The 27,175-nt window shown below is 40.5% G+C and overlaps 1 protein-coding gene across 4 annotated transcripts in view; it reads right to left on the bottom strand.

The window, feature by feature from the left end:
- The window catches only part of SLC1A3 (solute carrier family 1 member 3), a 62,608-nt gene that overhangs the window by 16,905 nt on the left and 18,528 nt on the right, over positions 1-27,175 (bottom strand). For all 4 annotated transcript variants that reach the window (XM_054398220.1, XM_054398222.1, XM_054398224.1 and 1 more), the window contains one exon: positions 515-719. In XM_054398220.1, coding sequence (XP_054254195.1) covers positions 515-719 — 205 coding nt within the window. The remainder of the gene's footprint in view (positions 1-514; positions 720-27,175) is intronic.

Raw genomic sequence — 27,175 nt, 5'->3', positions numbered from 1 at the left:
GAGAAAACAAGATTTTATATCTGTGCCCCTCTATTTCAAGCATTTTACTTGCCTGTTCCTGGAATTTATTTCCCATCCATACAATTTAACAAGTTGAGTAGATGCACCCAGGTTGGAGGCTACAATTCAAAATTAAGATGAATAGCTAAATCAGGGATTCAAGTGAAATGAGAAAAATGTAAAAAGTTGGAAATAAAGAAAAGCAGAAGAATTTGGTAATAAGGATTGTGCTATGGAAGTAGGGGGAAAGACCCATGCAGATAGCAGAAGAGAATTCTTTCTTTTGTCAGTGAAAGAAACAATCTTTCTTTGAATATTAGAAGCAATTTCTTCCCTTGCAATAGCTGGATTTGAAAATAAACCAGTGTATTCTTTTATAGCATTGTAGGAGTTAGAGATATTGACATCACATAGTTGAAAAATATTTGACTAATTTATGCAGTCACTGTCTAAAATTGTCTACATTTGTTCTTGTGTGAATATAAATATTGCTGTCATTGTTATTGGTACATACCTGATTAAATCAAGAAAGGCATCTGCTGCTGTCACTTGCACAATTTTGCCTTCTCTGTGCATGTTTTCTTTAGTACCTTTCCCAGGGTGGATGATGACCACAATGATTATACCAATCAGTACAGCAATGATTGTAGTACTCATGTAGTAGACTACTGCTCGGACTCCCATCTTCCCTGATGCTTTACTATCCAGGGCAGCAATTCCTAGTAAATTTAAGCACAAGGACATTCACCTCATAAAGTTGTAAGTAAAGAGCATAAACTCAGCATGATGAAAAAGGTTTTGTGGGAAGAGTTTTGATGACCAGCATATTTAAATCTACCCAAGGTAAGATGGCTCTCTTTTGCCATTCATACTGTCACTGTCTTCCTATTCCACCCCTAATGCTTGCTATTACGTAATTTTCTATTACAAAAACTACAACCTTCTGTGCTTTCTCAGCACTTTGTTAAAGATTATTATGCTGATGCAGTGTGGCACTCCCCGTATTCCAGGACCTCAACTGATGTTTTTTGATGAGCATAGTTCCCTTAGTCTGAAAAAAAAAGTGCCTTAGAAATGTGCTGCACAGAATTTGTAGTAACAATGAAGAAAACAGAGTCCTTTTCAGTAATGCTGGTAATGTTTGTTTCGACTAATGTATATGAAGAGTTTTCTTCAATTCCTAATGGAATTACCTCAGTTTACCTCTGTCCAAAGCCATGGAAGTTTAAAACAGATTAAATGTTTTTACCTTGTTTCAGAAAATCCCACTACTGTGTAATAATAAACACTCAGAGTCTTTATAAGCTTTGCAAAACTTGCCACATTAATCGTAATTCTTGGCTCGTCTTAGTGCATCTGATCTGAAGGGAATACTCAGGTGCTCGCTATGGCATTCTCCAAAGTGTTTGTTCATCAGATTGCAACAACAGGGCTGCACTGTGGTTTTTAAGTGAAGGTGCAGCTCTGCCAGAGGAAGAGCTCTGGATCTTTGAGGAGTGTTTCATGAGGTCTGTCAGAAACGGAAATGCTCTTTCACTTTCCCAGCAGGTGAGGTTAGTCTGCTTAAAATGCAACTTTGGTCTTTCTCCTTAAAATTTCAAGCAGTCAGTAACTTCCCCATACTTCATCTGGAGGCTTCACCCTCTGGCTCAGAACAGTGCTGCTATTTCTTCTTGGAACCAAGCTTTTAAAGTGCAGAATGAAAAAAAAGAGATCAGGAAAAGATATTTTTGATTTACTATCTTTTCCTGTGGACCCCTGAATGACACTTCTAAATTAAACTTCTGTGGTCTGTCTGCACATTTATCTAGATGCCATCTTTGAACATACCAAATAAAATGAAAGTTCACCGCCTTCTGCTCAGGGTACCTGTCTCAGGGGAGAAAGCATATAAAATAAAACAATGGGGCTGCATGAATGTAAATAACAATGAGACAATGAAACTAGAATTATGATGTGAAAAAAGTACATCTTCTAAAGGAGGAAATATGTACTGCTGGAGTTACAGTGAAAATACTCTTGTCACTGATGTAACTGAGATCAAGGCTGCATTTCAGGCTCTGATCAAATCCTTGAAGTATAAAACCAATCATATACTTCATACTTACCCTTACATTTCAGCTAGTGTTTGCCTGTCCTTTTTGTCAAAAGCCATTAGAGACAGTAAGATTTGTAACCTCAATATTAATTGCAAAAGGACACCACTAGATCTGCACCCTGAGTTCCTTGATTTACATGTGCCATCGCAGTGGAAGAGCAGAGTGTTAAAGTAAAAACCTGAAAATGCAAATCCAACATTGACCCTTTGGGGTTTTTGCTCATCTGTCTGTAAAACTGGACAATAACGCTTGTGGTAAATTTACACTTATGCTTTCAAATTCTGTGAGAAAAATGGTAAATGTTGCCAAGTAATAAATATTTTCCTTATCTTTACAAACAGAAAGTAAGTCCTGTGGATGGAAGATCAATTATTTCTCTAGAGTGCTCAAAATAACGTAAATATAATTAAATGGTGCATAAAAATTCTGGAGAATGTCAGATCTGCTATTGAGTTGCACAATGTTTGTATCAGACAGCATTTTTTGTGCATTTTATTTTTAAAGCATTAGCATGTAGCATAAAACTAATTGCAATTTAAAAAGTGAAAAATGAATGTATGCACACTAGTCCAGACAATTTTATATTTGTATACTTTAATTGCTGTTTTATGTTGCCACTCTAAAGAAGTGTCAGTGGGTCATGTATTTATTCATTTAAGCTACAGTCAGCTTTAAACTCAGGTTACATACTGAGCATTAAAATGCTAACCTATATAGAATTAACAATAGAAGAGAATCAGCCATCCATGTTGGAAGAGACCTCCAAGACCATCAAGTCCAATTCATCACCTGACCCTATCTAATCAACTAGACCATGGCACTAAGTGCCTCATCCAGTCTTTTCTTAAACACCTCCAGATAGACTGACCCCACCACATCCCTTGGCAGCCCATTCCAATGGGCAATCACTCTCTCTGTGAAGAACTTCTTTCTAAGATCAAACCTAAACCTCCCCTTGCACAGCTTGAGACTGTGTCCTCTTGTTCTGGTGCCTGGGAGAAGAGACCAACCCCCACCTGGCTACAGCCTCCCTTCAGGTAGTTGTAGATGACAGTAATGTCTCCCCTGAGCCTCCTCTTCTCCAGGCTAATCAGCCCCAGCTCCCTCAACCACTCCTCGCAGGGCTTGTGCTCCAGACCCCTCACCAGCTTTGTTGCCCTTCTCTGGACACATTCAAGCATCTGAACATCTTTCTTAAACTGAGGGGCCCAGAAGTGGACACAGTACAGTAGTCAAGGTGTGGCCTAACCAGTGCTGAGTCCAGGGGCACAATGACTTCCCTTCTCCTGCTGGCCACACTATTCCTGATGCAGGCCAGGATGGCATTGGCCTTCTTGGCCACCTGGGCACACTGCTGGCTCATGTTCAGCCTACTGTCAATCAGTACCCCCAGGTCCCTTCCTGCCTGGCCACTCTCCAGCCACTCTCCCCAGCCTGCAGTGCTGCTTGGAGTTGTTGTGGCCAATGTGTAGAACCTGGCACTTAGATGTGTTAAATCTCATGCTGTTGGACTCTGCCCATCTGTTCAGCATGTCAAGGTCCCTCTGCAGAGCCCTCCTGCCCTCTAACAGATCAACACCTGCCCCAGCTTGGTCTCATCTGCAAACTTACTGATGATGGACTCAATCCCCTCGTCCAGATCATCAATAAAGATACTGAACAGGATGGGGCCTAGAACTGATCCCTGGGGGACACCACTAGTGACAGGCTGCCAGCTGGCAGTGGCACCATTCACCACCACTCTCTGGGCACTGCCCACCAGCCAGTTCCTAACCCAGCACAGAGTGCTCCTGTCCAAGCCATGGGCTGCCTGCTTGGCCAGGAGTTTGCCATGGGGGACCCTGTCAGAGGTCTTGCTGAAGTCCAGGTAGCCTTCAGTCACCATAGAAGGAGACCAGGAAGGTGTCCTGGTTTGAGTTAGAACAGAGCAAATTCTGCTCAGTGAATTTATGTGTCAGCTCAATCTCTTTTGAGTTACTGCACCTTCTGCAGTTAATGCCATATTTTCACAGTGTCTTCGCCTAGTAGTGACAATGCTCAATGTTTCTAATCAGTACATAAGATTTAATATGCAGGCGAATGGCACTGTGAAATCTTGTGTACTGTGTTGGGAGTGAGGAGTAAATAAAAAGCACCTGCAGGGAGGAGCAGACAGTTCAGTTGACCCTAAACTAACCAGCCAGGTAATAGATTCAGCACTAGGTGCTGAGCACTGTCAGTGTAGAAGTTTCACAGGCACAAGTGCTTACCTCTTTAATCAAGCCCAGTCTTTCTTTGTACTCCTCACATGGTACTAGGTTGAGCCTCCTGTGTTCCAAAAATCACTAGGAGTCAGTGAAGGGCATAAGGATTATTTTACCACTAAAGACTGATGTGTTGAAGGGTTGGAGTGTGTGATCCTGTTTCTTTCTTGGAATGATTCTGGGGTTGAGTGGTTAACTGTGTGCAAGTGAGCGAGCAAGAGTCACGCTCTTTTCTTTGTAAGCTTCTTTTCAGTTTGGTTTCCTGTTGTGTGCTCTGCCTGTGACTATGCAGTCCCTTATTTTAGGTTGTTCAGTGCCTCCCCTGCTCTTGCTGTCATGTAAATGATTTCTCACCTTCAAAGCAGGGGACAGCAACTTCCCTCTTCTTGAGCTCTAACTGCTCGTGGCACATGTAGCAGCAAGTATGCAAAGCAAATGGCTGACAGGCCTAAGTAAGAACAAATGCTATGTGAGGAAGAAGCAAGTTCTCACCTCAGAAGCCCTTACTGGGGAGCTACCAGGCAGCCTCCCCTCCCATTGAAGTTAAAGGGAGCTCAGGTAACCCACAAGAGAGACACTTGGTACTGTACAGAGGAGAAATTGCAAAAGCTTCCAGCATATCAACAACAAGAATTATCTAAAAAAAAAAAAAAAAAAAAAAAAAAAAAAAAAAAAAAAAAGTTGTGTTTTTTTTTTTAAACAAGAAGGATTTGTTTTTCTTTACATTTTTAAGATGTTGACAAGATCACTTAGAGCTGAATAGGACTTTGGAAGGGTCCTTAATAGAGAAGTAATAAAGTTCACTCCAAAGCTTTCATGTGCCACAGACCATTGTGTCTTCAGCATGCCCTTTCATAGCCAGCCAGCAGAACTCCCATTGTCCCGTGGGAGATGTATGTGCCCGTTTCATTCTGCTCTTGCTGTCTCCTACTCATGGCTGCTGGATACAGCACCTCTGCCTCTTCTCTCCCCCTCCCCTTCCCCAGGGGGCCTGGGAAACTTTGCTGTACCACCGGTGCCCACGCACAGGGATGACTTGAAGTTGTCAAGGCAACCTGGAGCAGAGCTCCTGTAATTTCTCCTAGCGTGTGCATGCACACACCATGAATGGGAATTGTTTTTTAAGCACTGATGGGGAGGGAGTCAGGGAACGGAAGAGAAGAAAGAAGGAGGCAGGCATAATTTTGTAAAACTACAAACAAAACCAAGCCCTTACCCCTGTCCTCTCCCTTCACCTACTCTTTCTCTCAAGAACTGAGGAATCAGTCACACTGTGGATGAAATAAAGATATGACAAGAACTTCTCCAGAGTGTCAGGGCAAAAAGCAAAGCACTATGTTGTTCTCTTAGAGAAGAAATTAAAATATTCAGGATGTAGGAAAAGCAGCAAGCAAGTAAATACGTGATTGCACAAGAAGGAGAAAGTGCAAAAGGATGAAGGAAAAAGGAGTAAAAATGTAGTTAGAGTAACTTGCTAGAATTTCTAAATTGTTAAGTGGTGAGTTCTGATTGTTCCTCTGACTTGATCATGGGTCTGAAAATTAGCTTGAACTGACCATGCAGCATCTCTCCTGAATAGCTGCTATATTGTCACTGTTTTGGTGTCAGGTTTGGTTTGTTTGTTTGTTTTTAATTAAAATCCAGAGTTGTTTATATTGTTTTTAATTTTCTTGATGTTGAAAACATACTGCATGTAGTTTACATGTAATATTAGATTACAGTAATGAAGAGGGATGGTATTTTACTTCTCGAGAAGATCAAAGTCAAAATATTCTGAGGATGTTTCTTTAGATAACATTGAAGCCAACAGCAGATTTGTACCCACTTGTTCAAAAATAAATTCCGGGGAATAATTTTAAAAGTCAGAAAGATCAGCATGCCCCTTTACACTTCCTCTGCAGAGGAAGCTGTGAAGGGCAATGAAGTCATCCCTCAGCCTCAGTTTTTCTAAATTACATGAACCCAGTGTTCCCTTCCTCTCATCACTGTGTAGTAGCAATCCTGCTCAGTATGAGAAGAACCATAGTTTCAGAGCCTTGGCATGGGCACTTGACTGAGGAGCCACTAGTCTGAGGCAACCATGAAATAATTTAATGAAATACAACAAGGGCCAGCGTAGAGTCTTACATCACAGAAAGGACAACCTGATGTACCAGGATAGTTTGACGGCTGACCTGTTGGAAAGTAGCATAGGGAAAAGGGACCTGGGGGTTCTGGTGGACAGAAGGATGGCCATGAGCCAGCAAAGTGCCATTGTAGCAAATGGCATCCTGGGCTGTATTAGAAGGGATGTGGCTAGTGGTCAAGGGAGGTTGTCCTCCGCCTCTATTCTGCCCTGGTGAGGCCATGTCTGGAATATTGTTTTCAGTTCTGGGCCCCACAGTTCAAAAAGGACAAGGAATTACTTGAAATAGTCCAGCACAGAGTCACAAAGATGATGAAAGGAGTGGAATATCTCCATTATGAGGAAAGGCTGAGGGAGCTGGGTCTTTTTATCTTGGAGAAGACTGTGGGATGACCTCATCAACGTTTATAAACAGGCGAAGGGTGTCAGGAGGACAAAGCCATGTAAATATAAGGAAAAAAAATTTCACTGTGGGAGTGACAGAGCCCTGAAACAGAATGCCTAGAGAGGTTGTGGAGTCTCCTCCTCTGGAGACTTTCAAAACATGCTTGGGCATTTTCCTGTGTGACCTACTCCAGGTGATCCTGCTCTGGAAGAGGGACTGAACTAGATGATCTTTCAAGGTCCTTCCAACCCCTAACATTCTGTGATTTTGTGAAGTATCAATGGTATAACTTAATGACTCTGAGCCAGAATCCTGCCAGCATGCAGCCATACATAAAGTATATAAATATGCAAATATCCATTAATAAAGTATATAAATATGCAAATATGGGAAAATAATGAAACAGTTCTGAATAAACGCATAAACCAAACTCTGCATTCTGGTCCTTTTGCATGTTGACAACTGGAAATCAAAAAGAGAGGACTGCTGTGATCATTATTTCTTTCCTTATTCTACATATTAGAACTGGATTGATGATCCTTACTTGTTAATGTAGATTTTTATATAAATTTCCTTCAAATGTTTTATCTTCAGTCTTTAAAAGTGAAGCATTATGAACAGAACATCTTTTTATTGCTAATTATTTTCCTGTTTATTTTCTACTGTCTCTTCAATAGGAAATTGCAGTTGCTTGTTAAGGAATCCTGTGGTGGAGTACCAATAAAGGCAACTGTTGACTTGGGAGTGTTGCCCTAATGTTGTTTCTTTAAGGTTGTCTTTCACTCTTCTAATGAAGTAGTTTTAAATGGGCTACTCCCAACCCCCTACATCTACTAAGCACTGTGTGATGAGTAAACTCTCAGTGTGAGACCGTGAGAACAATCCCTTTTGTGTATGTTGATGGAGATTTGTGGAAATGAGTAACACTGTGCAAGGTCATGGTAAAACATGCTGACAGAAAAATTGTAAGGAAAAGCAGTAGTTAGGTAAAGACAGTGGAAGTATTGCCCAAGTTTAATTAAAATGATTAAGTGCTAAAGCTTAATTATGATAGCTGCTGAGCATGTCATGTGTGATGCTGAGCATTCCCAGAAGACAAAAATAAAATAAAATTTAAAGCTTTGACAGTTGAGTCCTTCACAAGATGGGTCCAAAATTAGTCCAAATTCTAGATTGTTATTTTCAATAACAGTAGCAGTAAAACAAAAAAGCTAAATAACGTTTTCAAAGACAATGCATTGGCAAAGTTAATTAATATTAAAACAATATAGCTGATGACTTTGTGAAGCTACATAAAATAAATGTCTGAAATACAGCTCTGTATGCCTTTTTGCATGAAATTATGGGACAAGCTGCCCACAAATTTCAGTTTAATATATAATCTTATGAATGTGGAAATTTAAATAGTGAAATTAGGTATTTTATTAATTTTTCCATGTCCACTAAGAACACTAGGCAAATATCTCACAGGAAAATTAGCAGCTGTATTTGATCCAAAATTAAGCCACCATGATTAAGCCAAGCTGACTAATGAAACCCATGTCTGGGGCATACTAATGCAATTCAATAAGCCAATTAAATGGCCAAGAGTGGCTCCTAAAGGACCTGATCTGCCCCACAGGATATTTCCATTACTTCACATTTGCTGAATTGTTAAACTGCATCCTTTGCCCTTTGGTGGCAGTGCTGCTAAAGTGAGTTAAGCATTCCTTGCTTCCTCCTGGTTGTCTTAAAGCTGGCTCTCTTCTCACCAGGTAGCTGAGCAAACACCATCCACCATTTGATGACAAAGAGAGAATGAGGTTGGGGTTAAAGAGCACCTGGGCTCAGGGGAGCTCTGGAGGGCCAGTGCTGCTCAAATCAGCATGGCCTTTAACAAAAATCAATCAGTGTAAAAATATATATCTTTATGAAGATACATGTGTTCCTGTAGTATGTAAAAAAAAAATCTCACCGCATGAGCAAAACAGAGAAATCACAGAAATGTGGAACTTAACATCTAAGCACTTAAAGAAAGCAATGTGCCTTTCTTCAAAGATTCTCCACTATCACAGTAAGAAAAAAGATGGTATTTGATGAAAAAAAGACATCTTCTGGAGGATGCTAGCCTAGCCCTGCAATATGTAGTTATTGTTTTGAAATAAACCTGAACAGAGTGATTGCTTTGAAGCAAACCTGAATGTAGATTCTGGATACCTCTCAATGAATCTGAAAGCTTTACACATGGAAAAGTAGTGCAAACTGAACTTTGTACTCTTTCGGATGGTCCAAATAATTTCTAGTGGCTTCACAGTGATTTGTACCTTGCAATTAAACATGAATAATGAAAGACCAGTTTGTTGTTATTCAGCACCGATACTAGTCTGCCAGTGAAATAACTTCACTGTATGAAACTCTATCTGGTTTCAGTGTATCAAGATTAGTTGTTATCTTATTTAGAAAAAAGAACAGTAATCTATGCTGGAAAGTATTTCCAAGGCTATCGAGTATAGCATTCTGATACTGCTTGAGGATCAAATTAGCTGCTATTTTTATCCTAAATATTCCATACACAAATAACTTCATTCATCAATGTCCAGATGGAGATCAGTGACAAGTGGTGTCCCCCAGGGGCCCATATTGGGATCAGTGCTGCTTAATATTTTCACCAACGACATAGTGGGATTGCAGATGACACCAATCTGAGTGCTGTGGTTGACATGCCAGAGGGATGGAATACAGTTCAGAGTGAACTGGACAAGCTTGAGAAGTGGGCTTGTGTGAACCTCATGAAGTTCAACAAGGCCAGGTGCAGGGTCCTGCATCTAGGTCATGGCAATCCCCAGTATTAATACAGGCTGGAGGATGAAGGGATTGAGAGCACCCCTGTGGAGAATGGCTTGAGAGTGCTGCTGGGTGAAAAACTGGACATGAGTGGGTAATGCCTGCTTGCAGCACGAAACACCAACTGTACCATGGGCTGCACCATAAGAAGCATGGCCAGTAGGTCAAGGGAGGTGTGATTCTATCCCTCTGCTCCACTCTAGTGAGACTGCACCTGGAACACTGTGTTCAAATCTGGAGTCTTTAGCTCAGGAAAGACATGAGCCTGTTGGAGCAGGTGCCAGAAGAGGTCCACAAAAATGATCAGAGAGGAGGAACACCTCCACTATGAAAAATGTCTGAGAGACTCAGGGTTGTTAACCTTAGAGAAGAGAAGGCTCTAGGGAAACCTTATTGCAGCCTTTCAATAGTTAAAGGGAGCCTATAAGAAAGATTGGGAAGATTTTTTTAACAGGGCCTGTTGCAATAGGACAAGAGGTAATGGTTTTAATCTAAAGAGGGGAGATTCAGACTAGATATAAGGAAGAAATGTTTTACAAGGGTGGCTAAATACTGGCACAGGTTGACAAGAAAGGCAGTAGATACCCCATGGTTGGAAACATTCAAGGTCAGGTTGGATGCAGCTCCGAGCACCCTGATCTAACTAAAAATGTCCTAGCTCACTGCACGTGGGAGGCTGGCCTAGATGACCCTTAAAGATACCTTCCAAGACAAAACTGTTTTTCGATTCTATGATTCTAAATTAAGTAGGATCAGACCCTAGTGGACAATCATCCAAATAAAAGACACGGTGACAGCAATAGAGTCTATTATTTGGAGTTTTGGTGAAGAAGCCAAGATGTGCCAGTCAGTCTCACCTCTGTGCCTGGTAAGATCATGGAGCAGATTCTCCTGGAGGCACTACTGAGACAGAAGAATAGTGAAGAGGTGATTTGGTACAGCCAGCATGGCTTCACCAAGGGCAAATCCTGCCTGACAAACCTGGTGGCCTTCTATGACAAGGTCACAACATTAATAGATGAGGGGAGAGCAACTGATGTCATTTACCTGGACCTGAGCAAAGCCTTCAACACTGTCCTGCACCACATCCTGGACTCCAAACTGGTGACACATGGGTTTGATGGATGGACTACAAGATGGATAAAGAACTGGCTTGATGGCCGCACCCAAAGACTGGATGTCAATGGCTCCATGTCCCAGTGGAGGCCAGTGACAAGTGGAGTCCCTCAGGGATCAGTGCTGGGACCAGTCTTGTTCAACATCTTTGTTGGTGCCATGGACAGTGGCACTGAGTGCACCCTCAGCAAGTTTGCTGATGACACCAAGCTGTGTGGTGCAGCAGACACGCTGGAGGAAAGGATGGCATCCAGAGGGACCTGGACAGGCTGGAGAGGTGGGCACAAGCCAACCTCATGAGGTTCAACAAGACCAAGTACAGGGTCCTGCATCTGGGTCGAGGCAATCCCAAGCACAAATCCAGGCTGGGCAGTGACTGGCTGGAAAGCAGCCCTGAGGAGAGGGACTTGGGGGTGCTGGTGGACGAGAAGCTCAACATGAGAAGCTGTCAATGTGCACTCCCAGCCCAGAAAGCCAACCAGATCCTGGGCTGCATCAAGAGAAGTGTGGCCAGCAGGTCGAGGGAGGTGATTCTCCCCCTCTGCTCTGCTCTGATAAGACCCCACCTGGAGTACTGTGTCCAATTCTGGAGCCCCTATTACAAGAGGGATATGGACATGTTGGAACGTGTCCAGAGAAGGGCCACCAGGATGATCAGAGGGCTGGAGCACCTCTGCTATGAGGAGAGACTGAAAGAGTTGGGGCTGTTCAGTCTGGAGAAGAGAAGGCTCTGAGGGGACCTTATTGTGGCTTTCCAGTATCTGAAGAGGGCCTACAAGAAAGCTGGGTTATATTTTTAGGCTATCAGGTAGTGACAGGACTAGGGGGAACAGAATAAAGCTGGAAGTGGGGAGATTCAGGCTGGACGTGAGGAAGAAGTTCTTCCCCATGAGAGTGGTGAGAGCCTGGAATGGATTGTCCAGGGAGGTGGTTGAGGCCCCATCCCTGGAGGTGTTTGCAGCCAGGCTGGATGAGGCTCTTGCCAGCCTGCTGTAGTGTGAGGTGTCCCTGCCCATGGCAGTGGGTTTGGAACTAGATGATCCTTGTGGTCCCTTCCAACCCTGACTGACTCTATGATTCTATGATTGTAAGCGGCTGGCCAGCACTAGTGGATCACATTTTGACTGAGAAGGTGATGCCTCCAGTATAAAGCTGTCACAAGTTACATATGGGTACAATCCCATGCTCCAAATCACATACCATTTTGCACAGAGACATCCTTGAATGAAACATTAATATCTGTTCTTCAGATCTGGCACCTCTATGACTACAGCTGTTCACTTAACTTTTCTAGCAATTCAAAAAAACTTCTTTTCAGACGTATTATCTATTGAAGATGTAAAAGCAGATGCATTTCTACATTAGATTGCCCTACTACTGTTTCTTGACAGATACTTCTGATCTCACATGTCAAGTATGTTGTATTATTTTTCCAGTAGCAGCTAAAGTAGATTCAGAGTTATTTAGCATAGTAAGTAGTTTACAGCTTCATCACATAGTATACTGCTAGTCAGATAACAGAAGCACTGTACGTTGTGGAATGTTTAATAAGTGCTGCCCTTACAGAAACGTGTCTGTGAAGGACTCCAGCCTCAGCCTGCCAAAACTCAGACCAGAGTTTTAGCAGATTAAAAGCTTCCATATGTATTTCAAGAAATTGCATTATGAACTTTTGTAGACACTAATTTATGTGCCTAACACCATCCAGAAAGGAAATGAGTATATTTATCAGTGGTATCCTGTACTATGTAATGCATTTCATTTTTGAAATAGATATTTTTGGCCATATCTCTAGAATAACTGAAAATTTATATGTCTATCCTTGGGGAACAGGCGAGAAGTCTTACAACTACTAGCATATTTATTTCAATCTTGTAACATGTCCTGTAGGATTCAAGCTAACTTAATGTGCTTTGCCTTATCAGCTACGTGTCAGCTACCACAATTAACATAATTCCTAATTAAACTGAAGGAGTTTACCATGTTACATTATGTTATTTCTTAATCAAGTGTGGTCTTCCCCCCTCCCCCCCCCCCCCCAATTTCTGATACAGAAAATAAGCAGCTTTATGCCCAACAGAAGAATCTCATTTGCAGGAAAGCTTAGTCCAAATGTCTGGACATAAAAGGATGTCTTTTTAGAATTGCACTGTGCAGGTAGCAGCAGCGTTTTGTTACCGAAAAAACTGTGAGCTGCTATTTTCTGTGTTCCTGGGACTCTGATTCTTGGCTTGAAGACAGTCAGTCCTTTGTACTCTGTTATTACAATGAGGTAACCAAAGAAAGAGAGTCTTGGTTTGAGACTGTCAGCTGTTACTAATCACTGCTCCATGGCTTGCTGTGAATCCCAGTTTGCCTCTCCCTCCTGCTCTGCTTAGCACACATAAAGAAGATAAATTACTCCCCAGTTTCCCTTCAAAAAGCATATTGTTTGGCACATTCCAATACTGTGAGCAAAAGATGGAATAATGCAAAGAGTTAAATGGGTATCTAAACAGCCCCACAGCAGGGTCCTTCTCAGGCAGATGTGAGTTTCAGGAAATGTTTTCCAAACGCATTCTTTTATATTGCGAACCAGAAAAGTACATCAATTATACTTTTCAGAAGAGTAGACCATATTCCTGATAAAGGTTTCCTTTAGTAACAAAAATATTACTGACATACAATAAACACAGCATCTAATTATAGCATGTATACATGTTTAATTTTACTTGGAGGTGTAATACTTTGGTGACTATAAATTATTTCACAATGACAAGCACAGTCTGGGAAGGCTTGAAGTATTGAAAGGCAGCAATAGCATCTCCCCAGAGCCTTCTTTTCTCCAGGCTGAACAACTGTAGCTCTCTCAGCCTGGGCAGACCTCTGATCATCTTTGTCATCTTTGTGACCCTTCTCTGGACCTGCTCCAACAGGGTTATGTCTTTCCTGTATTTCAAACCTGGATGCAGTGCTCCAGGTGGGATCTGAAGTTAATTTTATATTCATGCAGGAACGATCATTTAGAAAGATGCTGTGCCCAGCTGGATATGACTCAACTAAGACTTCAAGTAACAGTAGTGTGTCACTAATGACTTTTTTAACAATCTGACCTTTACATTTCTGCTTTGAATTTTTATTTTAGGACACTTTTTAAAACCCTGAGATCATCCTGCTTTTCTAAGTCAGCAATATGAAGGTAATTTGAAAAAGAGAGGTGTGACATTACCTTTACATATGTAGATATGTTCAATAAGATTTGATTTTTTGCAGTAATCTGAAGTTACTCTAGTACCTGCCCACTCCCTAAACAGCATTTTTTTTAACTAGAAAACTTGTCAGTGATTCAACACTAACTGGTGCATGTGTCCAACTTAGAAGTGATATATTTCCATACTGCGTTCAAGATAGCAGTCATTCATCTGCTGCTCTTCTGACTACTGACCTTCCAGAGAACTTATCTGATCTACTCATGGAGCTGTCCTTTTCCTATTTGTCTGGGTTATACACATCCTGCTGATGTTTACATTTTCCTGTAATCCTTTTAGTTTATTACATTCCTTCCCATGCCTCATGCCTTTTTTTTTTCCAGTTTGTACTATTTTGCAACAGTATGTATGCTTCCATGGGCTGTTCTTGATGGATTCACACTTATTTGTTGGCTTTCCTCCCCTCATATTTCAAGACTGATCATAATTTCCACCAAGCTGTAGTGCTATCTGCATTCATGTGATGCAGCATAAATGACTTTGAATGTAGTTCCATGCTACTGTCTCTATACTGCTCCCAATATTGATATAAAATTTGCTCAGATTTCAGTCTATGACAGTGACATCTGCAGCGTTGACTTAACATCTTCTCAGCCCCTGTCCTGAAAAATATTACATCAAATACTGCAATGACTTATAGCATAGTAGGGCCCCAGCTCAAGTACAAATAAGATGCACCATTATACGTCAAAAGGAAATACATGGAGCTCTATCCATGTCAAAAGGAAATACATGGAGCTCTTTCATGTCTCTAAGTTATTATTTCCATTAGAAGTTTCAGAGCAGAATTTTGACAACACAGAGTACTTTTAGAAAGAAATACATTCACTCAGAATTGATAAAAAATTTGTGCATAAAGTTTTATATCATATCAAAATACTAATCTAGTTTTGACAAAGAACCTAGAAACAATCTAAGACTTCCTTTGTCAAGTGTAGCAAAGGCTTTCTAAGGAGTACAGGATCTGATGCAGATATAATCTGAAAACATGTGTATAGACATTTTAAAATTTATGAATTAGCAACAGTATAAAATGCTATTTATAATCCATAGGTTAATACGTTATAATAAATAAGAACATCCTAATGCATAATATCATCACTAATTTTCATTTTTTTTTCTTGGACCACAGGAATAAATTGTGGCTTAATTACACTCTAAAACCACCCCTAGAATTTAATGAGTTACAATCAGATCAGCTTAGAGGAAAAAAGTACTTCCTATTTGTGAATTTAAGGTCCCTTGGTAATATGCCATATGAATACTAAGGAGTTATTACTTTAGCTGCAATTAGTCTATTATGGTTTAAACTGTTATTATAATTGGTTTTTTTCACAACTCAGTAATGATGTTAAGGCTGTTCTGAGAACTCATTACGAAAGTGTGGAACAGGAGTTTCATGTGAACAGGCTTTTGTTTTTCTTCTTTTCTCTCCTTTGTTTCAGTGACCTCTTGAACTTTGGGTCGCTGATTCAGTTACAGCCTTGCAACATCAAAGCCATACATTTTTGCTTTGTCCTTCCCCACCTTTCAGATTTCTAGCAGGCAATGGAAAGAAGTTAAGTCTTCCTCTAGAACTAAATCAGTGCTTTTAAATAATAATATTCCACTCTTTTCCATGATATTGCAGCACTATGAACAGCTGAAAAACAGGTTTTAACTTTCATAATTCACGTGTTATGCAGTGGTCACCTGGGCATCATCTGCTTGCTGGCGGGATTGAGGATATTAATTTCTTTGAGAGGTCTGAGGTACTAAAGAAAATATCAGCTGATTTTAAACTAAAAGGATGAAAGAGAAAAGGGTCTTTAAAATCACTGTTATTATTGGACAGTGATGATCTGGAGAACAGAGGAGAAGCCTGTTTACTTTTAAATGAACTACCAAACATCCTTACTTGAATTTGAAAGCTTTATTTTCCTTATGAACGTGGGCCCTTTGCACAGCTTCATTAGCTTTGAGATGGGTATTAACCAGGCTTAGTAAGCTAAAGCTTTCAGTGTTTGAGCAATAAAGACATACTAAAATTGCAAATACTGGACAAAGCTAATTTTCAGTGCAGGAATGTATTCACTAATGACATTGCCATTCATTAGGTGAACTCTTGACCAAAAACTATGTTTCCTCTGTCTCTGAAAGAAACTATATTCACTGGAGAATCTCTGATATTATCTAAGTATTCCAATCTAAGTTAGAAGTGGGTGGTGAAATGTCAGAATAATGTGAGTATTTAGCTTTTCATACAAGCAGAGAGAAAATAAGAGAGCTGTTTGTGGAGGAAAGAATCAGCATCAGTATGTTAATTTTAGTGCACTTCTAGTCCTATGCTGTACTTTTCTTTTTCCTTTATACCACCAGTAAGGAGCTAGTGGTATAGTTGCTGATGTATGAAAAAGTGCAACAAACCCAAAAAAAAAAAAATCAATTCAATTTACTTATATAATTGTTATAAACCAAAGTCTGATCCTGAAAGCATGCTTAACTGGGACAGTGAAATAAACGTGTTAGTTTATTTAATCCAAAAACCTCTTCGCGACTTCTGAAAAGCTTGAAGCCCTTCAGACTCTTCTGTGGAGAATATGAATATTGCTTAATGATTAGTACCAGATCTGATAATTCTAACTACTCAGGAACTAGTCATGCTGTCCAGATAATGGAATAGCCTGAACTCCAACATGTTTTCAAATAAGTGCTCTTTGTTCTGTGACTCTTTTGTTTTCAGAATATACTCAGGATCTATTTTGGAGCTTCTCTTCACAACCAGGGGGGCAGGAATTTAATTTGCTTTGACACTTGAATTCCAGAGATGATGGGTCATTTAAGAATAACATTAAGATCTTAAACTTCTGTTGGCTCAAGTGTTGAGCACTTGGATGTTTTCTCTGAGTGTCTCTTACTCAGTGTTAGAACTGGATTGCTATCCAGTTATGTGAAACTGTAAAGCATTTTATCTTTTCATTTTCAGGTGATAAGGTCCCAAATATAATATGACTTTTTTTTTTAACAATTATTTCTATATCCTAAGAGTTGTTACTTCTCTCTGTAGATCAGCATTGGTATATCTGTTTTTGATAAATCCCTGCAGAGAAAAAGATCTTTTCCAGATACTATTAACTGAAGGCATACATGGAGCTTTTGTGCTTGGTGAGCTGAAGAACCATTTTGATAGATATAACTGTCTTCACAGTAGTAGTAACTGAAACTTTGTTTTGTACTAAACTGCTCTGTTTTGCTGAAGAATCTGTATTTGTAATATTTGCACTTGTGCTTCTTTCTGGTGGATGCTTTACAATAATAAATGCTTGTAAATATACAAATTTTGGTGACCTGATAAACATTGAGACAGGTGACTCGAGAAGGGCCAACTTTGGGAACAAGTAGGGGCCTGTAGTAATTTCTTTTCCCCCATTTCTGGAATTCACATGGCACTTGGTATCTCCCAGTGACACACAGATGGACTTTTAGGGGTATATAACAGTGCAATCATGCAGTCACACCTAGGAAGATCAAGTCCTAGGAAGAACCAAAGGGGAAAGGCCTTATGTAAATGAGGAAAAGTGTCATCAGGGTGGCCCCACTGAAATATCTCAGACTATGTATAGAACTTGCAGAGTATGCCCAGACCTAGACAAAACTGATGCATCCTAGAATAAGCCATCACCAGAAATCCCAGTCATTTCTGGAATAGGAGATATGCTACAAGAGTTTTGCATCAAACTTCAGCACTAAAACAGTATCCTGGGCTCACCTGAAGACAACCATGTCTGTGTAAGCCTGAAAAAGTTCACAATGAGAGACATTCCATTCAACTAAAAAATTCCTGGTAATTCTGTAAGGAAATTCTAGGTTTCAGCAAACATTTTGCTGTGTTCATGACTGCATCAGGCATTGATGTACAGTGTCTGGATAAAAGGTATTGTAGCTGATGCAGGATCTGCTTTGTGACTCTCCAACATGCAGCTGAAATCCCAGACATTGCAGATCCTTAATTATACCATAGTATCAACAAATCATTAGAGACTTTTATCTTGACTTGTCTTGTACTTTCTCCTTCCCATTTTCCATCACCAGGGAGAACTATGTCATACAGACAGATACCAGGATGAGCAATTAACTGGACAGGACTCCTGCTCTTCCACTCCTTGAGTCCTGTCTCCAGTTCTGGGCCCCTCAGTTTAAGAAAGATGTTGAGTTGCTCGAACATATTCAGAGAAGGGCAACAAAGCTGGTGAGGGGTCTGGTGCACAAGCCCTGTGAGGAGAGGCTGAGGGAGCTGGGGTTGTTTAGCCTGGAGAAGAGGAGGCTCAGGGGAGACCTTATTGCCATCTACAACTACCTGAAGGAAGGTTGTAGCCAGTTGGGAGCTGGTCTCTTCTCCCAGGGAACCAGCACCAGAACAAGAGGACACAGTCTCAAGCTGCACCAGGGAAGATTTGGGCCAGATGTTAGGAAGAAATTCTTCTCAGAGTGATTGGCCATTGGAATGGGCTGCCCAGGGAAGTGGTGGAGTCACCATCCTTGGAAGTGTTTAAAATAGGACTGGATGAGGCACTGAGTGCCATGGTTTAGTTGATTAGATGGTGTTGGGCAATAGGTTGGACTTGATGATCTCAAAGGTCTTTTCCAACCTGGTTAATTCTGAGATTCTGCAGTACAACATCTTAATCGAATCCAGATCCAAGGCTTGAGTCCAGTAGCTCTTGTGTTGCACACTGACTTTCCTACATTGCTCATAATGTCAGTGGGGTGTCCAGCAGAGCTATCAAGACACAAGTATTCAACATCTCTTCCTCCAGTAACAATGATAATGATGGATCTGCCTTACAGAAGTTTACCATCCTAAGCACTCCCAAGTTTTGAGAATTAAATGGAAAGAATATATTATAGGTCAACAACTGCCCACTACCAAAACATAAAAAAAAAATCAGGGTTGAAAATAAGGGTAGAGGACCTAATGGTAGACTTACAGTCTCCTGTCTGAAAGATGACAACTTTCTGCAGTTGGTCCTTCTGCAATGATCTGTGTAGCTGATACAGTGATTCAGGAAGCACTTTGTGCCTGTCAGATTTTACAGCATTGATGAAACAATGATATGTGTTACTTCTGCTGGTGTGCAAGTGGTGAAAGGAGTAGGAAAGTGAAGGCCTGATGATGCATCTGTGTACCTAACTACCTTGTGAAGGAAAAAACTTCTCAAGTTTTCAGTCTTTTTTTTTTCATCATACTTTGAGAATGGCTCTTACACACTGTTGTTACTTGTCAGATCCCCAAGACTGACATAATTAAGAGCTACTATGCTGTGCATAGCTCTTTCTTTCTTGATGTATAGTTTGCCATATATCTTTTATTTGCAGGTCTAATTTCATGTTCATGGAGTAGGTTTACATTTGTTGAAGGTGAGATGGTTGTCAGATCCTGGAATAGGTTTTTTTTCTTGGTTTTGGAATGGCTCTTTAAAGAACTGTGTTTTAAAAAGCTGAAACAGTTGTCAGTGATCATTACTTACAGCAATTGCTAGGTGAAATCTTAACAGGTGAAAATAGAGACTCCTTCAATCTGACAAAATTTTGTGCGGTGCAACAATTTAAATCTCGGAGAAATCAGTCTGATGGTCAGCAAACACATTTCCTTGTCTCCAGTTCTACCTGACAACTGATTCTTACTGAAAGAATCAGAAAAAGGTAGTGTTTGGGCTCTTTCTTGCCCTCCTGCCTCTAGCCAGCAGTGGGGACTAGGGCTTTCCTAAACTGCTAGTTCCCCAGGTTTACTGTACATTACACAATAATGACTGTATCTGTGAACTCTAGTTTCATTTTGAAACTATTAACTTCTGACTCTAAAACACTGTACAGTTGTGTGCTGTGTTAAAATGTACTTCTCTTCATCATAAATTCTCTCCCTAATTATTTAATTTTGCACACCATATTTCCTTTATTATGAAAAATACTTATGAGATATAATAATAAATAGTTACTCTATCTAACCCTCTACAACTGGTTAATGATTTCTGTCTGTGGTGATTGTCTACAGTTACATCTTTTTCAAGCCAAAAAGACTGTTTTTTATCTCCTTGCATTTCACTAGAACCCCAAAACAAGGAAAAAATTTGAGCTGCTGAATGACTAAGTTGCTTCAGTATTTGTCAGTGACGGCAGCTGCTCCATGGGGGCTCAGCCCCTGGAACTGGAAGCAGAAAGCAGCCCCCGCAATCCAAGAGGAAATGATCCACAACCTATTGTGCCACTTAGATATGCACAAGGCTGTGGGACCAGAAGGAATCCACCCAAGTGTACTTAATGAGTTGGCAGAAGTGCTCACCAAGCCACTCACCATTATTTGTCAACAGCCCTGGCTAACCAGGGAGGTCCCAGTTGACTGGGGCTAGCAAATGTGACACCCATCTACACGATGGGCCAGAAGGGTGATCCAGGGGACTGCAGGCCTGTCAGGCTGACCTTGGTGCCAGGAAAGATTACGATCCTAAGTGCTGTCACACCACACTTACAAGACAACCAGGTGACCAGGCCCAGTCAGCATGGGTTTATTAAAGGCAGGTCCTGTCTGACTGACCTGATCTCCTTCTACAACAAAGTGACTTGCCTAGTGGATGAGGGAACCGCCGTTGACATTTTCTACCTGGAGTTTAGTAAAGATTTTGACACTGTCTCCCACAGCATTCTCCTCCAGGAACTCATGGCACAAGGCTTGGAGAAGTCCACTCTGAAATGGATAAAAAAACTGGCTGGATGGCGAGGTCCAAAGAGTCGTAGTGAGTGGAGTTAAATCTGGTTGGTGCCCAGTCACTGCTGGTTTCCCCCAGAGCTCAGTACTGGGGTCTCTCCTCTTTAATATCTTTATCAATGATCTGGATGAGAGGATTGAGTGTACCTTCAGTAAGTTTGCATATGACACCAAGCTGGGTGGCTGTGTTGATCTGCTAGAGAAGGTAGGGAAGCTTTACAGCAGGGTCTGGACAAGTTAGACCAATGGGCCAAGGCTAATTGTATAAAGTTCAACAAGGTCAAGTGCCAGGTCTGGCGCTCTGGTCACAACAAACCCATGGTAAGCTCCAGACTTGAGGATGTGTGGTTGGAAGGCTGCAACTCGGAGAAGGACCTGGGGATATTGATTGACAGTTTACTAAATATGAGTCAGCAGCCTGCCACGAAAGCCAGTGGCACCCTGGATTGTATCAGAAACAAGGTGGCCAGCAGGAACAGGGAGGTGATCATCCTCCTGTACTCAGCACTGGTGAGGCCACACCTCACCTAGTGAGGGCCCCTCACTACAAGAGGGACCTGGAGGTGCTGGAATGTGTTCAGAGAACAGCAATGAGGCTCGTGAAGGGCTTGAGCACATGACCTATGAGGAGCATCTGAGGGAGCTGGGATTTTCAGTATGGAGAAAAAGAGACTGAGGGGAGATCTCACCTCTCTCAAAACTACCTGAAGGGAGGTTGGCGTGAGGAGGGGGCCAGCCTCTTTTCCATGGTGTCAAGTGACAGAACTAGAGGAAATGGTTTCAAGCTGTGCCAGGGGAGGTTCAGGCTGGGTATTAGGAAATATTGCTTCACACGGAGGGTTATCAAACATTGGAATGGTCTGCCCAGGGCTGTGGTGGAGTCACCATCCCTGCAGGTGTTCAAACAGTGTATGGAACTGGCACTTAGGGACATAGTTTAGTACTGACCCTCCAGTGTTGGGTCAAGGGTTGGACATCTTTGAGGTCTTTTTCAGTTGGATGTTTTCTGTGATTCTGTAACTCCATTCCACTAATTAGCCTTATCACGCTCTCCGAACTCTTTGCAGTGAGTTTGAGAACTCTTGCCTGTGTACTAATGGCCATCATCTGAGAGCTCTCCTGTGATTAGGTAGAGTAACAGGGTAACATATTTCCCTTTCCCAGGTGTATTACTTTCAAACTGGCACCATTCTAGTTCATCGTAACATCATAACAATATCCTGAATAAAATCTTTGCTCCCAGAGTTCCAATTACAAAACACATTCAGGAGTCTTGGTTTTGCATTTTGAACATTTTGCTGTACAAAATACAAACCCAAATATTTTCCATTTACAATGTACTGTATCTGATTTTACATTTCGTAGTACTGTTGAGTTTTTTAATTTTCAGCTATGCTGTTTTACTCTAACTGATTCATATTTGGTTGTATTAAACTTTAAAAAAATAAATGTTTTAGTTTGTTCCTAAGATATTTTTGGTCCTTCTGCCTTTGAATCAAACAAAATTGTTAACAAAGTGTCAGTGTGAATTTACGGTGGTTTGTCAGTGCTCAGGCAAAATCATAGAATCAGTCAGGGTTGGAAGGGACCACAAGGATCATCTAGTTCCAAACCCACTGCCATGGGCAGGGACACCTCACACTACAGCAGGCTGGCAAGAGCCTCATCCAGCCTGGCTGCAAACACCTCCAGGGATGGGGCCTCAACCACCTCCCTGCACAACCCATTCCAGGCTCTCATCACTCTCATGGGGAAGAACTTCTTCCTCATGTCCAGTCTGAATCACCCCACTTCCAGCTTTATTCCATTCCCCCTAGTCCTGTCACTACCTGATAGCCTAAAAAGTCCCTCCCCAGCTTTCTTGTAGCTCCCTTCAGATACTGGAAGGCCACAATAAGGTCACCTCAGAGCCTTTTCTTCTCCAGACTGAACAGCCCCAACTCTTTCAGTCTCTCCTCATAGCAGAGGTGCTCCAGCCCTCTGATCATCCTGGTGGCCCTTCTCTGGACACCTTCCAGCATGTCCATATCCCTCTTGTAATAGGGGCTCCAGAACTGGATGCAGTACTCCAGGTGGGGTCTCACCAGAGCTGAGTAGAGGGGGAGAATCACCTCCCTTGACCTGCTGGCCACACTTCTCTTGATGCAGCCCAGGATCTGGTTGGCTTTCTGGGCTGCAAGTGCACATTGACAGCTTCTCATGTTGAGCTTCTCATCCACCAGCACTCCCAAGTCCCTCTCCTCAGGGCTGCTTTCCAGCGAGTTAGTGCCCAGCCTGGATTTGTGCTTGGGATTACCTCGACCCAGATTCAGGACCCTGCACTTGGTCTTGTTGAACCTCATGAGGTTGGCTTGTGCCCACCTCTGCAGCCTGTCCAGGTCCCTCTGGATGCCATCCCTTCCTCCAGTGTGTCTGCTGCACCACACAGCTTGGTGTCATCAGCAAACCTGCTGAGGGTGCACTCAATGCCACTGTCCATGGCACCAACAAAGATGTTGAACAAGACTGGTCCCAGCACTGATCCCTGAGGGACTCCACTTGTCACTGGCCTCCACTGGGACATGGAGCCATTGACAGCCACTCTTTGGGTGCAGCCATCAAGCCAGTTCTTTATCCATCTAGTGGTCCACCCATCAAACCCATGAGTCACCAGTTTGGAGACCAAAAATGCATAAATTCTTACGTGTTCTTCCAAACAGTTGTTTGATTTTGTCTTGCCAGTTACTTGTCTCTCAGCAAGTAAAGCCTTGATGATATAAACTTGAACTGAGATAAAGAATCAAAACTGTTTGTGGATGGGAGATTGTTACCTATTATCAGCTATGTTGGAATTGCATGCAGAATGCAAAGTGTGGAACAATCTGTTATTAATACTTTGTAAAAAAAAAAAACAGTAGTTGTCCAATAACAAAATTTCCCAATTAAATTTAGATCAGCCTTTAATTAAGGGCTTCAAACAGACTTGAGTTGTTTTCTAGGGTTATTTTAGTTTTAGCTGTCTTTAATTCTTGCAGATTTTGATCTTGAACATTCTTGCTGTTTGTGCAATACTGGTTGAGGAGACTAAGACTTCAAAAACTACACTGGTGTGTACTTTCTGCTTTGGAATGCTGCATATCATGCTTAGGTTTTCTCTTTTAAGGTATAATCAAATTTTATTATACCTTATTATATTTAGGAATTTCATCTCTGCTCTTACTGTGTTTTAACTTTTAATGGGTTCTGTATTCACTTAGAATTGTTCTCTCAGGCTCTTGAGAGGACAGATTTCTGTGTGCACCCTATTGTAAGATTGTGTCAGAAACAGTTCAGTAGTGAGCTTATTTTCATTTTATAATCCTTTCTGTAGCTCCTTGCTTATAGTATTTGCATAGATTAAGATACTTTCTTAACCATTTTCTGAGAAATAAGTTCCACCTAAAGCTGTGTTTTTTGGACAAATGCATATGACACTTCATTATGATTTTCTAACATCCTTGCCTCACACAATGCTTTCTGACTTACACCAGGGCATAGTTTGTTTCCTACTGCAGCACCTTCTGTGCAAGAACTTGTTCAGGAAACAGTCAGGAAATTACGGTAAAACTGATTGCTGATACACACTGAGTCTGCACATATTTATTCTTTGTTTAGACTTGGAAATTGATGTTGCTAGTTTCCAACCCACCTTTGTTTTTGTTCTTTCTTATTTTTCAAAGTGTAACTGCCTGCTACTTAAACTCATTTTGTTAACTTTTAAAAGCTTTGTCCAAAATACTTTGGAATTGCAAGACATAATTATTAAATGTGTCCTGCCCACATTCCCTTGAAGACTGTGGAAGGGACCAGCATAAGAAGGTTTAGTTTTTTTCATCTGTTAGTGCTTGTCTAAATAACGGTCTTTAGAGGCTATGTCAGAGTTGATGGACATCTGTTTTATACAGCAATACAAGTACTGAAGGGCAGGTGCTTGAAATAATTATATCTATAAAGTTTCATCCCATTTACAACATGATTGGATCTTTACAGACTTAGTAACTTGCCCACATTTTTAGCCAGTGTTGGTTTGGCTATACACAAATCAAAGCATGAGCTTTACTTTATTAACGGAAAAAACTAGTATTGGATGTTCAAATTAAATAGTTTTGTGGTCCAGTTATGGAAATTGCATATGTAAATATCTGTATGAACGCATACGCTGATGTGTGCCTGAAATGCACAAGTGCCTAAAGTTAAAGCTGCCATGTGATGCAGCTTTTACAACATTGACATGCTTATAAATTATTGGCTGGGGAGAAAAAGGAAAGAGTTGCCTGAAAAAGAGGATAAGATACTTTTTTTAAAAAACTAACATTTTATGTATTAAAAGTAAGTTGTAAGTGAAAAAATAATACACTCCAAGGATGGTCATGGATTGGTTACTCACGTGAGGGTTACTACTGTAGGAGACATCTACAAACTTCCAATACAAACACAGGCAGCTCAAATACATTTGCAATCCAAAAGGTGTTTCAGTCTCAGAGAATCTATCAGTTCCCTGCTTTTGCCTGTACCTAGAGTCAGCTGAGATCAGTATAAAGGTTTTCATAAATTTGACGGATTTTGATTATTTTGACTTCTAAAATAATTTCTTTAGAACATACGAAAATCAGAAAATTGTGGGACATATAGATTGGTTAGGAAAAGGCACCTTCTTCTGCATTTCTGTTCAGTGAATAAATGAAACAGATAAAATTCTAAACCACTTTTAAGGGCTGGATTTTCAATTTCATGATGATATTGTTGTAGTAGCTCAGAAAATGTTAATGCATAGTGCTTTAAATGCTGGCACAAATCATGCAGTCCTTGCTATTTCACGACAAGTTTAATTGCTATCTTACGTATGTGTATTTTATATACCTTTTAGGGACAATGCGTATTTAAAAATAACTATGCCAAGTAATTTGTTTATGTAAAATTGAAGTTATAATGATACAAGAAGGTATAAAAAATTCTGAACTACTACAGATACAGTGAATTCAAAACAGAACTGGAGTAGAATTGTTAGTCCTGTGTTTTCAGGTTTTATTAGGCCTTAAAATAATCTGAATAGGAATTGCATCTTTTTCTTTGGTTATTTATACTGCTTCCCACATACTGTGCTTTGATCTTTCCTTCAACTTTGTAAAAGATACTGATTGGGACTGCTGACTTAGGAGTTCTTCTATTTGAAAGGCTGGTAGAGAATACAGACTAGTATAGACTACGCAGCTAGGTTTGTGTCTAAGCCACAAAAGATAAACAGCACAGATATTTGTAAATTTATATTTTCCTATAAACAGTAAAAGATGGTGAAAAGTATGCAAAGCTTCTATTTTCTCTCATGCAGATGTTATTACATGCTTGATAACATACACATCAAAAGATAGACTCCTGTGGACAAAATTGTACATCTGCTTGAGACAAATGTAATAATGGTAAGCACTAAGGTAAACATGAGTAACAACTTTGGAATACAATTCTGGGTCTTTATTTCATCAAAGTACCAAAACATCTATAAAGAAATGTATTTGGGTTGATTTCACATTTCATAGTTTATTTTCCCAAGAGTCTGTGAATAATTGTCAGAACTGTTTATCTATATAGCAGAAGTCTTCAGTTTCTCAGCTTATTGTTAATGTATGTAACACTGCATAGCTTCTGTAATTATTACCTTGTTTTTATTGTTGCAATTCCTTTGGCATTCACAGATTTTGTGAAGGAGTTTAATAACCCTTAGCCTAGTTCTAACACCTCAAAGATCATGTGTTCTGATATTGTCATAACCAGATATATTGAGCACACTTACATAAATACAAAGAGAAACCCAGAACTCCTTATGTGGGAGACACTGCCATGCTGCAAACAGCAGAAGTATTTATTCAGCTCACTTACAGTCAGAAGAAACAATTACCAGCATCTAAGACCCTGGAGGAATCTTTTGCAGGTTAGTTAAGAAGCATCCACTTTGCTTTGGCAAAGAAAATACAAGAAATAACAGATTTAGCTCAAATAATAGATTTAGCTCATCAGTGCTAACAGTGGTCTTAATGCTGACTTGAAAACCATCAGACTTTTATCCAGTGAATTTTCCTATAATGTGTAAAAAAAAAGAGAAACCAATAGCATTTATACAATTGTGCAGTAGTACACCTGTAAAGGCCATAGTTCATTATTATTTAGATAGTCAATAATACTTACATATTTATGTCAATATGAGAGTCTTGCAGCAAATATGTAAGAACATATAGAACATATAAGAAAATAATTTGTATACTAAATGAGGTATTATTCAGCATAGAAAATGTTTTTTAGCACTAAACTGGGAAATGTCTTTTAATCATGAGAGAAGATGTATCCCTTTTGTACTTACTGATTAAAAAAAAATTAAATAATA

Source organism: Indicator indicator, chromosome Z, assembly GCF_027791375.1.
Source record: "Indicator indicator isolate 239-I01 chromosome Z, UM_Iind_1.1, whole genome shotgun sequence".
Lineage (NCBI taxonomy): Eukaryota > Metazoa > Chordata > Aves > Piciformes > Indicatoridae > Indicator > Indicator indicator.
This window is presented reverse-complemented; position numbering and strand designations above follow the sequence as displayed.